General features: G+C 33.0%; 1 protein-coding gene and 1 long non-coding RNA gene across 14 annotated transcripts in view; one reads left to right on the forward strand and one right to left on the reverse strand.

The window, feature by feature from the left end:
* The window catches only part of LOC139486839 (protein furry-like), a 380,646-nt gene that overhangs the window by 342,132 nt on the left and 21,660 nt on the right, over nt 1-16,854 (reverse strand). For all 13 annotated transcript variants that reach the window (XR_011655645.1, XR_011655644.1, XR_011655643.1 and 10 more), the window contains exons 4-8: nt 15,668-15,721; nt 10,860-10,987; nt 9,347-9,377; nt 2,659-2,709; nt 2,020-2,099 (exon numbers count right to left, since the gene is read on the reverse strand). Coding sequence is in view for 10 of the 13 variants with exons in the window: in XM_071271853.1 (XP_071127954.1) it covers nt 2,020-2,099; nt 2,659-2,709; nt 9,347-9,377; nt 10,860-10,987; nt 15,668-15,721 (344 nt within the window). In the remaining 3 variants the exon portion in view is untranslated. The remainder of the gene's footprint in view (nt 1-2,019; nt 2,100-2,658; nt 2,710-9,346; nt 9,378-10,859; nt 10,988-15,667; nt 15,722-16,854) is intronic.
* Nucleotides 13,872-15,237, forward strand: LOC139486126 (uncharacterized). The gene is made up of 2 exons (XR_011655481.1): nt 13,872-14,399; nt 14,877-15,237. It is a non-coding gene; the product is annotated as an uncharacterized lncRNA (long non-coding RNA).

Here is a 16,854-nt window from a genome sequence, read left to right on the forward strand (position 1 = left end):
CATTTTGCAGTTTTTCTCTATCCATAATGGTCTCTACAAAGGATTAAAACCCTGGATAACAAGAATGTGTCCAAAGTACATGGATGCCCCACTCGCACTATCATTTTCCATGTTCAATGGACCGTGAAATTGGATGAAAAAATTTAATTAGGCATTAAAATTAGAAAGATAATATCATAGGGAACATGTGTACTAAGTTTCAAGTTGATTGGACTTCAACTTCATCAAAAACTACCTTGACCAAAAACTTTAACCTGAAACATGCACTTTCATTTTCTATGTTCAGTAGACCGTGAAATTGGGGTCAAAAGTTTAATTTGGCTTTTAAATTAGAAAGATCATATCATAAGGAACATGTGTACTAAGTTTCAAGTTGATTGGACTTCAACTTCATCAAAAACTACCTTGACGAAAAACTTTAACCTGAAGCGGGACAGACGGACGAACAAACAGACGGATGAACGAACAGACGGACGGACGGACGAACGGACGCAGACCAGAAAACATAATGCCCCTCTACTATCGTAGGTGGGGCATAACGAACAAACAAACGGACGAACGGACGCACAGACCAGAAAACATAATGCCCCTCTACTATCGTAGGTGGGGCATAAAAACGGTCTGTAAATATCAATAACTCTTATACAGTGTTCTAGCTACAAAGTTTGAACAGAGTGTAGAGCCCGCCCTTTTTATTGACGCAAGTGCCCATTTTGGTGACACCCCCTTTCTCAAGTGCCCTGCTATTTTTATTGCGAAATTTCTATTTACAATTTTTCACTACCCAAAATGGTCTCTATAAGGATGAAAACATGGATAACAAGAAGTGTCCATAGTACACGGATGACCCAATCGCACTATAATTTTCTATGTTCAGTTGACAGTGAAATTAGGGTCAAGACTCTAATTTTGCATTAAAATTAGAAAGATCATATCATAGGGAACATGTGTACTAAGTTTCAAGTTGATTGGACTTCAACTTCATCAAAAACTATCTTGACCAAAAACTTTAACCTGGAGCGGGAGAGACTGACAAACGAACACATGAACAGATGAATGGACAAACGAACAAACTTGCGCACAGACCAGAAAACATTATGCTCATAAATGGGGCATAAAAACAGTTTGTAAAGAGATATAACTCCTATAAGATAAAAACAGTCTGTAAAGAGATATACGCCTATAAGATAAAAACAGTCTGTAAAGAGATATAACTCCTATAAGATCAAAACAGTCTGTAAAGAGATATAACTCCTATAAGATAAAAACAGTCTGTAAAGAGATATAACTCCTATAAGATAAAAACAGTCTGTAAAGAGATATAACTCCTATAAGCAGTCAATTGATAATATCAGCCAAGTTAACTTATTTGCACTAGATGTTTTTATCTTGTCTGTTCTAAAATGACATATTAACACTAATGATCCAAAAGTTTTTACACAATTTTCAATTTTTTTTATGCCCTTTTTTTCCTAAACCACAGTTATAAAACTCACATTTTTGTCCATTCTTGAAAAATCACATTAATAAATACACGCAATAATTCAAAATTCAATAATGCTGATTTAATTTTAATTTCATTGCTCTTTTGAAAGACAGATATGATTTGATGTTCAGTTTTTCATATACTTTTTACCTGAGAACCTTTTTAAAATATGAGGTTGTTATACAATGTGATGCAGAAGTTTGTTTTGTAATGAATATTTTTTTAAGTATCTAGGAGCCATTAATTCACTTTCATTATTGGATGTTCAGGAAAAATTTGCGACTAAGAATTAAACACACAACAACTAATTAATCATTTATTTATAAGGAACAAGGTTTTAAGTTTATTTTTCAAAAGTAGACATTATAGTTTAGAATTTTTGTATTTTTTTATGGGTTCATTAATTTTTTTTTATCTTTAGGATTGACATCTTCATGATCATAGAATGTAAAATTTCCAATACTATAGTAATATTGTTTCCCTTTAATACTTAACACATTCATAATCATGTGAAATAGTAGATATTATCTTACTTGTCTCTATATTTGAAATGTTTGAATGACTGAGCGATTACATGTTGAACCAAATCATCATGTCCTGGATGGAAGTTCAACTGAAAATAAAACAATTTTAACATAATAAATTAATGAGGCAACAACCCAAGTAATCAATACAAAAAAAAACAATCATATGAAAATCAGAAATTCAATATAGAATTTTTATCATAGCAATTCTTATAGGCTCCTAATTATAATGCTCAGATTACAGTTTTTCATAACAAGTACATCTATTTTCAAGGGCATACCAAAACTATTCACCTCACAATTGTGCTGACATAACCATTTATCCTGTAATCCGGCTACAAATAACAGGTATACAAATAAATTTTCGCTTTATTTGTACATGTACATGTACAAATAAAGTCTCCTGTTTGCCATTTCCATGCATATGTTGAGCAAGAGGTAAAATGGATATTTCTTTCTGGTAACAGTTCATTTTGGGGTCCTCTTCAGAGTCTGCGTTTCAACTTTGTCGATTTCCTTAAAGCATTAGACGCAAGGATTTGGTTTTAAACACCCAAGTACTAGGTGTCAATTGCAGGATTTACTAGGAAATAAATGAAAAAAAATATAAACCTTTTTAATACTTAAAATAACATAATTGAAAAATACCTTGGCTAAAACTTCGATCAGTACTAAGCAGTAAATGAATTCAACAGCTAACTGTAAAGAAAAATTTCTTCATTAAATGCAGTTCCGATATATATACATAAAGAATGCATTAATGTCATATCAAACCAATTCTAAAGGATGAAAAAAGAGAAAATCAAAAATCAAAGTCTAGAGGAGAAAGTCGATACCCTGATTGCGGGAATTTTTTGCTACATTGAAGACCTGTTGGTGACCTTCTGCTGTTGTTTTTTTCTATGGTCGGGTTGTTGTCTCTTTGGCACATTCCCCATTTCCATTCTCAAATTTATTAAATGAAAGTCAATATCAACACATAGAGTAAAAAGTCAATATTAACACATAGAGTAAAAAGTCAATATTAACACATAGAGGAGAAAGTCAATATCAACACCTAGAGGAGAAAGTCAATATCAACACCTAGCTATATATAGAGGAGAAAGGAGTAAAAAGTCAATATCAACACCTAGAGGAGAAAGGAGTAAAAAGTCAATATCAACACCTAGAGGAGAAAGTCAATATCAACACCTAGAGGAGAAAGTCAATATCAACACCTAGAGGAGAAAGTCAATATCAACACCTAGAGGAGAAAGTCAATATCAACATCTAGAGGAGAAAGTCAATATCAACACCTAGCTATATATAGAGGAGAAAGGAGTAAAAAGTCAATATCAACACCTAGAGGAGAAAGTCAATATCAACACCTAGAGGAGAAAGTCAATATCAACACCTAGAGGAGAAAGTTAATATCAACACCTAGAGGAGAAAGTCAATATCAACACCTAGAGGAGAAAGTCAATATCAACACCTAGAGGAGATAGTCAATATCAACACCTAGAGGAGAAAGTCAATATCAACACCTAGAGGAGAAAGTTAATATCAACACCTAGAGGAGAAAGTCAATATCAACACCTAGCTATATATAGAGGAGAAAGGAGTAAAAAGTCAATATCAACACATAGAGGAGAAAGTCAATATCAACACCTAGAGGAGAAAGTCAATATCAACACCTAGCTATATATAGAGGAGAAAGGAGTAAAAAGTCAATATCAACACATAGAGGAGAAAGTCAATATCAACACCTAGCTATATATAGAGGAGAAAGGAGTAAAAAGTCAATATCAACACCTAGAGGAGAAAGTCAATATCAACACCTAGAGGAGAAAGTCAATATCAACACCTAGAGGAGAAAGTCAATATCAACACCTAGCTATATATAGAGGAGAAAGGAGTAAAAAGTCAATATCAACACCTAGAGGAGAAAGTCAATATCAACATCTAGAGGAGAAAGTCAATATCAACACCTAGAGGAGAAAGTCAATATCAACACCTAGAGGAGAAAGTCAATATTAACACATAGAGGAGAAAGTCAATATAAACATCTAGAGGAGAAAGTCAATATCAACACCTAGCTATATATAGAGGAGAAAGGAGTAAAAAGTCAATATCAACACCTAAAGGAGAAAGTCAATATCAACATCTAGAGGAGAAAGTCAATATCAACACCTAGAGGAGAAAGTCAATATCAACACCTAGAGGAGAAAGTCAATATCAACACCTAGAGGAGAAAGTCAATATAAACATCTAGAGGAGAAAGTCAATATTAACACATAGAGGAGAAAATCAATATCAACACCTAGAGGAGAAAGTCAATATCAACACCTAGAGGAGAAAATCAATATCAACACCTAGAGGAGAAAGTCAATATCAACACCTAGAGGAGAAAGTCAATATCAACACCTAGAGGAGAAAATCAATATCAACACCTAAAGGAGAAAGTCAATATCAACATCTAGAGGAGAAAGTCAATATCAACACCTAGAGGAGAAAGTCAATATCAAAATCTAGAGGAGAAAGTCAATATCAACACCTAGAGAGGAAAGTCAATATCAACATCTAGTGAGGAGAAATATTTTTCTCACACCGGTCAGGAAATGTGAAAATAGCACAAAAATTAGAGAAAGTCAATATCAACACCTAGAGGAGAAAGTCAATATCAACATCTAGAGGAGAAAGTCAATATCAACACCTAGAGGAGAAAGTTAATATCAACACCTAGAGGAGAAAGTCAATATCAACACCTAGAGGAGAAAGTCAATATCAACACCCAGAGGAGAAAGTCAATATCAACACCTAAAGGAGAAAGTCAATATCAACATCTAGAGGAGAAAGTCAATATCAACACCTAGAGGAGAAAGTCAATATCAACACCTAGAGGAGAAAGTCAATATAAACATCTAGAGGAGAAAGTCAATATCAACACCTAGAGGAGAAAATCAATATCAACACCTAGAGGAGAAAGTCAATATCAACACCTAGAGGAGAAAGTCAATATCAACACCTAGAGGAGAAAATCAATATCAACACCTAAAGGAGAAAGTCAATATCAACATCTAGAGGAGAAAGTCAATATCAACACCTAGAGGAGAAAGTCAATATCAAAATCTAGAGGAGAAAGTCAATATCAACACCTAGAGAGGAAAGTCAATATCAACATCTAGTGAGGAGAAATATTTTTCTCACACCGGTCAGGAAATGTGAAAATAGCACAAAAATTAGAGAAAGTCAATATCAACACCTAGAGGAGAAAGTCAATATCAACATCTAGAGGAGAAAGTCAATATCAACACCTAGAGGAGAAAATCAATATCAACATCTAGAGGAGAAAGTCAATATCAACACCTAGAGGAGAAAGTCAATATCAACACCTAGAGGAGAAAGTCAATATCAACATCTAGAGGAGAAAGTCAATATCAACACCTAGAGGCTAAAGTCAATATTAACACCTAGAGGAGAAAGTCAATATCAACACCTAGAGGAGAAAGTCAATATCAACACCTAGAGGAGAAAGTCAATATCAACACCTAGAGGAGAAAGTCAATATTAACACATAGAGGAGAAAGTCAATATCAACACCTAGAGGAGAAAGTCAATATCAACACCTAAAGGAGAAGGTCAATATCAAACCCTAGAGGAGAAATTCAATATCAACACTTAGAGGATAAAGTCAATATCAACACCTAGAAGAGAAAGTCAATATCAACACTAACAGGATAAAGTCAATATCAACACCTAGAGGAGAAAGTCAATATCAACAAACACCTAGAGGAGAAAGTCAATATCAACACCTAGAGGAGAAAGTCAATATCAACATCTAGAGGAGAAAGTCAATAAAAAACCCTAAAGGAGAAAGTCAATATCAACACCTAGAGGAGAAAGTCAATATCAACACCTAGAGAAGAAAGTCAATATCAACACCTAGAGGAGAAAGTCAATATTAACACATAGTTTAGAAAATCAATATCAACACCTAAAGGAGAAAGTCAATATCAACACCTCAAGAGGGAGGAGAAAGTCAATATCAAACCCTAGAGGGAGGAGAAAGTCAATATCAATCCCTAGAGGATAAAGTCAAGATCAACAATTACAGGAGAAAGTTGATATCAACACCTAGAGGAGAAAGTCAATATCAACACATAGAGGAGAAAGTCAATATCAACACCTAGAGGAGAAAGGAGTAAAAAGTCAATATAAACACATAGAGGAGAAAGTCAATATCAACACCTAGAGGAGAAAGGAGTAAAAAGTCAATATTAACACATAGAGGAGAAAGTCAATATCAACACATAGAGGAGAAAGTCAATATCAACACCTAGAGGAGAAAGGAGTAAAAAGTCAATATCAACACCTAGAGGAGAAATTCAATATCAACACATAGAGGAAAAGTCAATATTAACACATAGTTAAGAAAGTTAATATCAACACCTAGAGGAGAAAGTCAATATCAACACCTAGAGGAGAAAGTCAATATCAACACCTAGAGGAGAAAGTCAATATCAACATCTAGAGGAGAAAGTCAATATCAACACATAGAGGAACAAGAGGCTGTCACAACGACAGCAAACCGGATTTATTAATATTTATTTGTGTCCTGGCAATATCACAAGAACCATTATTGATGAATGGTGAAAGTGAAAATCGTCAATATCAAATTTGACCTCCATTTTGTCATCCGTATCAACATCTTAAAATTTGAAAAGCTTAGATTGAATGGTTCATGAGTAAATGCAACAACGTGAATGGAAACGCCATTTCACAATCTTTCAAGAACCATAACTCCTGAACGGTAAAAGTCAAAATCATCATTATTGAACTTGACCTCTAATTTGCCATCAGTAACAACATATAAAAATTTCAAAAGCTTTGGTTGAATGATTCATGAGAAAATGCACGGACACGACTGGAAACACCATTTTTCAATTTTTCAAGAACCATAACTCCTGAACGGTAAAAGTCAAAATCGTCATTATTGAACTTGACCTCTATTTTGTCATCAGTAACAACATATTAAAATTTGGGAAGCTTTGGTAAAACAGTTCATGTGTAAATGCATGGACACGACTGGAAACACCATTTTTCAATCTTTCAAGAACCTTAACTCCTGAACGGTAAAAGTCAAAATCGTCATTATTGAACTTGACCTCCATTTTGTCATCAGTAACAACATATTAAAATTTGGGAAGCTTAGGTAGAACAGTTCATGCGTAAATGCACAGACACGACTGGAAACTCCATTTTTCAATCTTTCAAGAACCATAACTCCTGAACGGTAAAAGTCAAAATCGCCATTATTGAACTTGACCTTCATTTAGTTGTCAGTAACAACATATTAAAATGTTAAAAGCTTTGGTTGAACGGTTCATGAGTTAATGCACAGACAACATTTGAGTGACGCCCGCCCGCCCGACCGACCGCCCGCCCGCCGTACATCCCCAAATCAATAACCGACATTTTTGTCACAAAAATCCGGTTAAAAAGTCAATATCAACACCTAGAGGAGAAAGTCAATATCAACCCCTAGAGGAGAAAGTCAATATCAACATCTAGAGGAGAAAGTCAATATCAACACCTAAAGGAGAAAGTCAATATCAACACCTAGAGAGGAAAGTCAATATCAACATCTAGAGGAGAAAGTCAATATTAACACATAGAGGAGAAAGTCAATATCAACACCTAGAGGAGAAAGTCAATATCAACACCTAGAGGAGAAAGTCAATATCAACACCTAAAGGAGAAAGTCAATATCAACATCTAAAGGAGAAAGTCAATATCAACACCTAGAGGAGAAAGTCAATATCAAAATCTAGAGGAGAAAGTCAATATCAACACCTAGAGAGGAAAGTCAATATCAACATCTAGTGAGGAGAAATATTTTTCTCACACCGGTCAGGAAATGTGAAAATAGCACAAAAATTAGAGAAAGTCAATATCAACACCTAGAGGAGAAAGTTAATATCAACACCTAGAGGAGAAAGTCAATATCAACATCTAGAGGAGAAAGTCAATATCAACACCTAGAGGAGAAAGTCAATATCAACATCTAGAGGAGAAAGTCAATATCAACACCTAAAGGAGAAAGTCAATATCAACATCTAAAGGAGAAAGTCAATATCAACACCTAGAGGAGAAAGTCAATATTAACACCTAGAGGAGAAAGTCAATATCAACACCTAGAGGAGAAAGTCAATATCAACACCTAGAGGAGAAAGTCAATATTAACACCTAGAGGAGAAAGTTAATATCAACACCTAGAGAAAAAAGTCAATATCAACACCTAGAGGATAAAGTCAATATCAACACCTAGAGGAGAAAGTTAATATCAACACCTAGAGGAGAAAGTTAATATCAACACATAGAGGAGAAAGTCAATATCAACATCTAGAGGAAAAAGTCAATATCAACACCTAGAGGAGAAAGTCAATATCAACACTTAGAGGAGAAAGTCAATATCAACACCTAGAGGAGAAAGTCAATATCAACACTTAGAGGAGAAAGTCAATATCAACACCTAGAGGAGAAAGTTAATATCAACACCTAGAGGAGAAAGTCAATATCAACATCTAGAGGAGAAGGTCAATATCAACACCAAAGGATAAAGTCAATATCAACACCTAGAGGAGAAAGTCAATATCAACACCTAGAGGATAGTCAATATCAACACCTAGAGGAGAAAGTCAATATCAACACCTAGAGGATAAAGTGAATTACACCTAGAGGAGAAAGTTAATATCAACACATAGAGGAGAAAGTTAATATCAATATATACTGATGAGTTAAGACTTTTTCAAATGATTTTTATAGTTTGTTCTTATGTTGTACTGTTTCATCACTGTCCCAGGTTAGGGGGAGGGTTGGGATCCGCTAACATGTTTAACCTAGCCACATTATGTATGTATGTGCCTGTCCCAAGTCGGGAGCCTTTATTTCAGTGGTTGTCGTTTGTTTGTGTTATATATTTGTTTTTCGTTCCTTTTTTTATATAAATAAGGCTGTTAGTTTTCTCGTTTGAATTGTTTTACATTGTCATTTCGGGCCCTTTAATAGCTGACTATGCGGTATGGGCTTTGCTCATTGTTGAAGGCTGTACAGTGACCTATAGTTGTTAATTTGTGTGTCATTTTGGTCACTTGTGGACAGTTGTCTCATTGGCAATCATACCATATCTTCTTTTATATATTAGAGGAGAAAGTTAACATCAACCCCTTGATGAGAATGTAAATAGCAACACATTTGATTTACTCTTTGTCTAAACTTTAGTTGGGTTTGTTTTTTCTTACTACTGTTTTTTATTATATTCAAAGTGTGTTCAATTGATAGTATCTTAAAAACTTACATCTCTTCTTTCTAGAAGAAAGTCTTTACTTCTGTAAAAATCAAAAAATAAATGTATGATATATTTATCAGTTATGGACTTTTGAAGAGGTCAATATATTTTATACAGAGCTGTTCATATAATATTAATCTAGGAGGAATTTGAGAGTCCATATATAAAGTATTGAGTAAGCTATAGTCTTTAATTCATATATTACATAATACATATAATCATTATTGAAATTGACTTCAATGTTCTTTCTGTGTGTTTTTATCATTATATTTTGCAAGATTTTTAATATTGACTACCATGACTATTGATATAAATACAAATAGAAACATAGCATCCATATTGTTAAACTAGAGGCTCCAAGGAGCCTGTTGTTCACCTGATATTTTTATTTACAGTTCATGCATGAAATAATGCATATGCAACCATTATACTTTTGCTTTAGTTTCAGAGATATAATTGAGAGAAAAACTGCTTTTTCCCCTATGTTCTATTTTTAGCCATGGTGGCCATGTTGGTTGGCTGGCAGGATCATCAGACACATTTTTCAAACTAAATACCCAATTAATGATTGTGACTAAGTTTGGTTAAATGTGTCAGGTAGTTTCAGAGGAGAAGATTTTTGTAAGATTACAAAAATTTGCAAAAAATTGTAAAATATTTACTATAAAGGACAATAACTCCTTATATGGGTCAACTGACCATTTTGGTCTTGATACCTTTTTTGTAGATCTTACTTTGCTGAACATAATGTTGTTTACAGTTTATCTCTATCTATAATAATATTTAAGATAATAACCAAAAACTGCAAAATTTCCATAAAATTACCAATTCATGGGCAGCAACCCAACAACAGATTGTCCGATTTGTCTGAAAATTTCAGGACAAATACATCTTGACCTGATAAACAATTTCATCCCATGTCAGATTTACTCTTAATGCTTTGGTTTCAGAGATATAAGCTAAAATCTACATTTTACCCCTATGATCTATTTTTGGCCATGGCGGCCATCTTGGTTGGTGAGCGGGGTCATCGTAAACATTTTTTAAACTAAATACTCTAATGATGATTGTGGCCAAGTATGGTTAAATTTGGCCCAGTAGTTAAAGAGGAGAAGATTTTTGTAAAAGTTAACAGACGACGACAGACAACGACTGCAGACAACGGACACCAAGTGATGAGAAAAGCTCACTTTGTTGTATCTTTGGGATACCACTTTTACCAGTAGTTGTTTCGTTGACAATCATACCTCAATAACATATCAGCACGAGGATATAAAATGTAACAAAGTTTTACATCCTAAACATTAACAAAACTTTTAAAAATTTTACTGAAATAAACTTTGATTTTGCCATTTTAATAACTGAATTGCCTGTCTCATGATGTTTTAAATATACCCTGTTTTAGACTTTTTGTTCACCTGAGCCTTGGACCTACTGTACATTGCTGTTTTTATCCTATCCTTTATCCTTTGCCTCTGCTATGCACTGCTTTATTAAACTTTTCATATTGTCTTAAACCTACCCTTTACTTTTATGCCTTTGTCGGACACCACCTTCATCAATTAACATCTGTTTATTAAACCAGAGAAATAAACTCCTCAACAAGGAAGGTAATGTCTGTTCTGCAACACTACCTAACGCATTCAGTAACTGAAAATAAATTACATATGTGATCACTGGGACTTAATCAACACTACCTAACGCATTCAGTAACTGAAAATAAATTACAAATGTGATCACTGGGACTAAATCAACACTACCTAACGCATTCAGTAACTGAAAATAAATTACAAATGTGATCACTGGGACTAAATCAACACTACCTAACGCATTCAGTAACCTAAAATAAATTACAAATGTGATCACTGGGACTAAATCAACACTACCTAACGCATTCAGTAACTGAAAATAAATTACAAATGTGATCACTGGGACTAAATCAAAACTTCCTAACGCATTCAGTAACTGAAAATAAATTACAAATGTGATCACTGGGACTAAATCAACACTACCTAACGCATTCAGTAACTGAAAATAAATTACAAATGTGATCACTGGGACTTAATCAACACTACCTAACGCATTCAGTAACCTAAAATAAATTACAAATGTGATCACTGGGACTAAATCAACACTACCTAACGCATTCAGTAACTGAAAATAAATTACAAATGTGATCACTGGGACTAAATCAACACTACCTAACGCATTCAGTAACTGAAAATAAATTACAAATGTGATCACTGGGACTTAATCAACACTACCTAACGCATTCAGTAACTGAAAATAAATTACAAATGTGATCACTGGGACTTAATCAACACTACCTAACGCATTCAGTAACCTAAAATAAATTACAAATGTGATCACTGGGACTTAATCAACACTACCCAATGCATTCAGTAACTTAAAATAAATGACAAATGTGATCACTGGGACTAAATCAACACTACCTAACGCATTCAGTAACTGAAAATAAATTACAAATGTGATCACTGGGACTAAATCAACACTACCTAACGCATTCAGTAACTGAAAATAAATTACAAATGTGATCACTGGGACTTAATCAACACTACCTAACGCATTCAGTAACCTAAAATAAATTACAAATGTGATCACTGGGACTTAATCAACACTACCCAATGCATTCAGTAACTTAAAATAAATGACAAATGTGATCACTGGGACTAAATCAACACTACCTAACGCTGGTAGTAACTGTAAATAAACGACAGTTACCAGAAATCCCTAAATTTCAAGCTTTAAACAAAGAATGTCATGATCTACCAAATCAAAAGTTTTTTTTTTAAATCTAATAAAATTGCTAGATTTAAATTACCATCATTCATTTCTTGCAACCATTTGTCAATGATATTGATAAGTGCAGTTTGACAAGAATGCTGCGGCCTGAAACCAGATTGTGTAGGGTGTAAAAGTTTAAGTTTAGATAAATATTTGTACATTTTACTAGAAACATGTCTTTTTATTAATTTTGGAAGAACTGATTTAGGTCTGTAATTTGTTGGTAAAAGCTTGTCTCCATCCTTGAAAACTGGTTTTACCTTAGCATTCTTCAGTAATGAATTAATTCTGTTAAATATATATGTGAGAGGTGATGCAATAAAAGGGGCACGTTATCATAGGATTTTTGGTCCAATATTATCCATACCAGATGCTTTGTTTATATCAAGTTTTGTTAACTCATTAAATAGCTAATACATGATCACTGGTGGTATAGAAAAATTTTCATGTTTATGTAATTTATTTTTAACAAAGGAGTAGGTCCGGTAAGGGCCGATTTTGGCCTCAAATTTCACGAAAGATTTCTTTTTTAACACTTAAGTGTCTATTTAAATTGATTCAATTAGTTTAAGTAAAAGATTTTAACTGATGTAGTCATAAAAAAACGCTCCGATTCAAGCTAAACTATGAAAAATCTATCAAATATGCTAAAAAACGTCACTTTTCAGATGGTTTTTGTCAAAAATGAAAGTGGTCGCATCCGTGTTCATCCTCAACCTTTATATATGTTATGTATTATCATCAAATACAACTTACATTTTAATATTATGAATGAACAAGAATGCGGCCACTTTTATTTTAGACTGAAACCGTCTGAAATTTAACTAAAATGCTCAAATTGTGAAGATTTCAGTGATTTAGCATGACTTAATGATGCTTGTACCCGATATATGTGCATTGTATTGTCAAAAACAGCCCATATTTATGTAGCAGAATCTTTCTTCTTTCCAATAAATAACTAAAAGTTTACATTTTTAAAACAATTTTGTAAAACTGCTATATTGTGGGGCCAAAAAGGGGTCTTACTGAACCTACTCCTTTACTAAGATTACTAAAATTTGCTTTATTTACAGGTGTATAACTTCCTTGTCCTCTTTGTTTTTCAGCACAGGAAGTGAAAAACTTATTAAAAGTATCAGCTATACATTTTTTACTTTTAGTTGTATTGTTATCTTCTGTGGCTAACTCATATGGTGTATTTTTAACTTTTGGGTTCAGACTGTGAAGACATTTCCATAAGGTTTTAGGGTCATTGGAATCTTTTACCATATTTTTAAAATAATTCTCTTTTGAGTTATCTATAATTTGTTTAGTTTTATTTCTCCAAAATCTATACCCACTCCATTAACCAAGTGCATTATATTTATCTCTCATATTCTTAGCGTAAATGATTTCACTGTTATACCAATCAGGCTTCCTGTCACTTTTAACTCTCTTTTTAACAATAGGAGCATATTTATCTAAAGCCTTGTTCAACATTTAAAATAACAGTACATGTACTGATATTCATTTACCCATTCAAATCATTAACTTTGGATAATTAACAGTACGTGTATTGATATTCATTTACCCATTCAAATCATTAACTTTGGATAATTAACAGTACGTGTATTGATATTCATTTACCCATTCAAATCATTAACTTTGGATAATTAACAGTACATGTATTGATATTCATTTACCCATTCAAACAATTAACTTGGGATAATTGGCAGTACATGAATTGGGGCATAGGACATTTGAGCGAAAAAGAAAAAAGCACATAGGGTCATTTGAGCGCCGACTTCATAGGACATTTGAGCGCCGGGATATTAACCTTACCTGAGTTTTCAGACAGGACATTTGAGCGAAATTTTCCCTGATAATTTTACACGAATTAAGATTTTTTTTTAAAAGTAAGAAAAAAAAGTAAGATTTAGTTATAAATATTTTTTATTTTATTTCACACCCGAGTAATTCGACCGGTTCTGGCTGGTTTATGTAAGTGAAATCCTAAGTTGATCTCTATTTACCAATCAATTCTACTATAATTCATTGGCTATGCAAATTTTCTTTGTTCTAAAATTCTTATATATATATCTATTAAGTGAAATGTCCCTTGGCACTTGAAATCTTAATACTAATAATACATGTACGTGTTAAAATGGATATTATTTTGACCGAGACTAATAAGGGAAAAAGAAGCCTTGTTTGTGACAGTTTCCGATATAGAGTGGACAAAACACTAAAAGGAGAAGAAATATCCTGGAGATGTACAGTAAGTACCTTTTTTTACAAATTTAATGTTAATGTAAACTACTTGTTCGTCTGTTACGCTTCAACTTCCATAACTTCTTTTAATTTTGATTTATATCTATATCATTATATGTCTATCTTATACCTCCTTTAGATTAATTTTTTAACACATTTGAATATAAGCTACCACATATAGGGTTAGGTATCAAGGCTCCATGTTGAAGGTCGTACTGTAACCTATATAACATTGTTAGGTTGATTTTCTAGGCACTTTACAATATTCATACAATACACTGTAAAAATTGTGCTTAGAGCCTAAACATGTTTAGGAAAATGTTTAGAAGCTAAACACATAAATGTCTGTGGTGTTCCCATTCTAAACATGTTATGAATTTCATTTCATTTCATTTCATACTACATCTTATTTTTATGTCTTGCAATAGCAAATGAAAAAGCATTTAAACACTTCAATTGTATTTGTCCTTTCAATATTTTTCAGGCAAAAGGTTGCAAAGCAAGACTGAGGACGGATTGTACCGGAACCGTTATAATTCAACAGAAAAATACTCATAACCATGATACCAGTGATCGTGACAATGAACGTCACTTGCTGCGGGTACGATCAAAAAGAAAAGCGGATGATGATTTTTATGTCAGAAGCCTGGGATATAAGTTCCAAGCCCGAACAGACTTGTAAATAATGCCGTTGCCGAGTTTTATGTTTTATGACAGTGCTTTGTTTTTAGTGCTTTGTTTACAATTAAAAGATGTTTTAATCTTTTTGTTGGTAAACTCCTGTTTTATGACTGTGCTTTGTTTTTAGTGCTTTGTTTTTTACAATTAAAATATGTTTTAATCTTTTTGTTGGTAAACTCCTCATTTAATGAACTATATTCGTAAGAAAATGTGGTATGATTGCCAATAAGACAATTCTCTATCCAAGACTTGTTTTCGCTCAAATGTCCTACGCTTATTCTTATTTTCGCTCAAATGTCCTAAAATTTAGGCGCTCAAATGTCCTATACTTTGGCGCTCAAACGTCCTTTTTTTTTCGCTCAAATGTCCTGTCAATGCGCTCAAATGTCCATTGCCGATGAATTGATATTCATTTACCCATTCAAATAATTAACATTAAATAATTAACAAAATTTCAGAATTTGCATGCTCTGTAGTTGCCTAAATGACAATCTTTCTTTTTGTTCTTTTTTAAATCAAATGAGAAAATTTCTTTTTAAACACATCAAATTTTCCATCAGTTTCCTTCCTACAACATTCTTTCTTTTAAATTACCTGATCAAACTGTGGATCTTCTCCTCTCTGTAAAGATTTTGTCAAAGATTTTTCCTGCAAGGCAAATTAAGCATGTTTACAGCTAAAAAGAAAGTTTCTGCTACAAAATAATCAGTAAGATATTATAAAACAGGATGGTCTGGAAATATTTAACTTTTGCTGCTTTCATGACCATTTTTATCTGCTGCAACTGTTTTACAAATAATTTTAAGGTTTTGGTTTAGAAATAATGTTTAAATAAATGGAGAATGTGTCCATGGGACACAGATGGTGTCCCCTTGCATATCTCTTACACCCAAGACCACAATTAATTCCTGTATCATTTCTTTATAACGTTTTGTCGCATTAAAAAAAATTTGCCTATTCTTTTTGTCTAATTTTTTTGTGTGTGTAATGTACAGTACAAGTCCAAAAATATATGCAATTTTCAGAAAAATTGCATCTTTACATCATACAAATTTTATTTGGCCAATACACATCCATACCCCTATAGGCAAGTCAAGAGATGTTCCGAAAAGTGTAAATATTACCTTTTTGCACCTGGCCTAATCACTCTTTCCTTATTAAAATCAGTTAAAATAAAACATCCAAAAGTTTATTTCAGCTCTCTTCTTTCATTTCCACCCAAGAAAAGTTAAGAAATGAATGAGAAAGGGAAAGAAAAAAAATAAAGAAAAAATACACTATAATTAAAGGGAACTATATTTGTGGACAACAAAAAGCGGGATCATTAATTGTGGTCTTGGGCCATATAAAGTTATAAAGGGACAAAATTGAAGAACTGTAAAAGTGAAGCTATCCAAAATTTGTACTTGATCTGAGTTTTGTGGTAATAAGTATTGTGTATAAGTTTCATAAAATTTGGTTGAGGCAAACTTAAAATTTGTGAACAGAAATCAACTTTTGGATATACAGACGGTTGGTATGACGTACAGACGGACAAGGCTAAAACTAAATGCCCTTCCTGCAACAGCAGGCGCATAAAAAATTCTATACATGAATGATATAAAATAAGTTGAAAAAAGGTGAAAAATACTTGATGCTTTAAGGTGAAATGCAAAGGTAGAAAAAAAAATTGAGGAAAAGGTGTAAATCGCAAGAATTTATTTTTAAAATGTTGAAATTTATATTAGTACAATAATTCCAAACCTCGTTGGTACTAAAAATAACAGGTAAATATTGGTGTC

The sequence above is a fragment of the Mytilus edulis genome, chromosome 8 (genome assembly GCF_963676685.1).
Source record: "Mytilus edulis chromosome 8, xbMytEdul2.2, whole genome shotgun sequence".
NCBI lineage: Eukaryota > Metazoa > Mollusca > Bivalvia > Mytilida > Mytilidae > Mytilus > Mytilus edulis.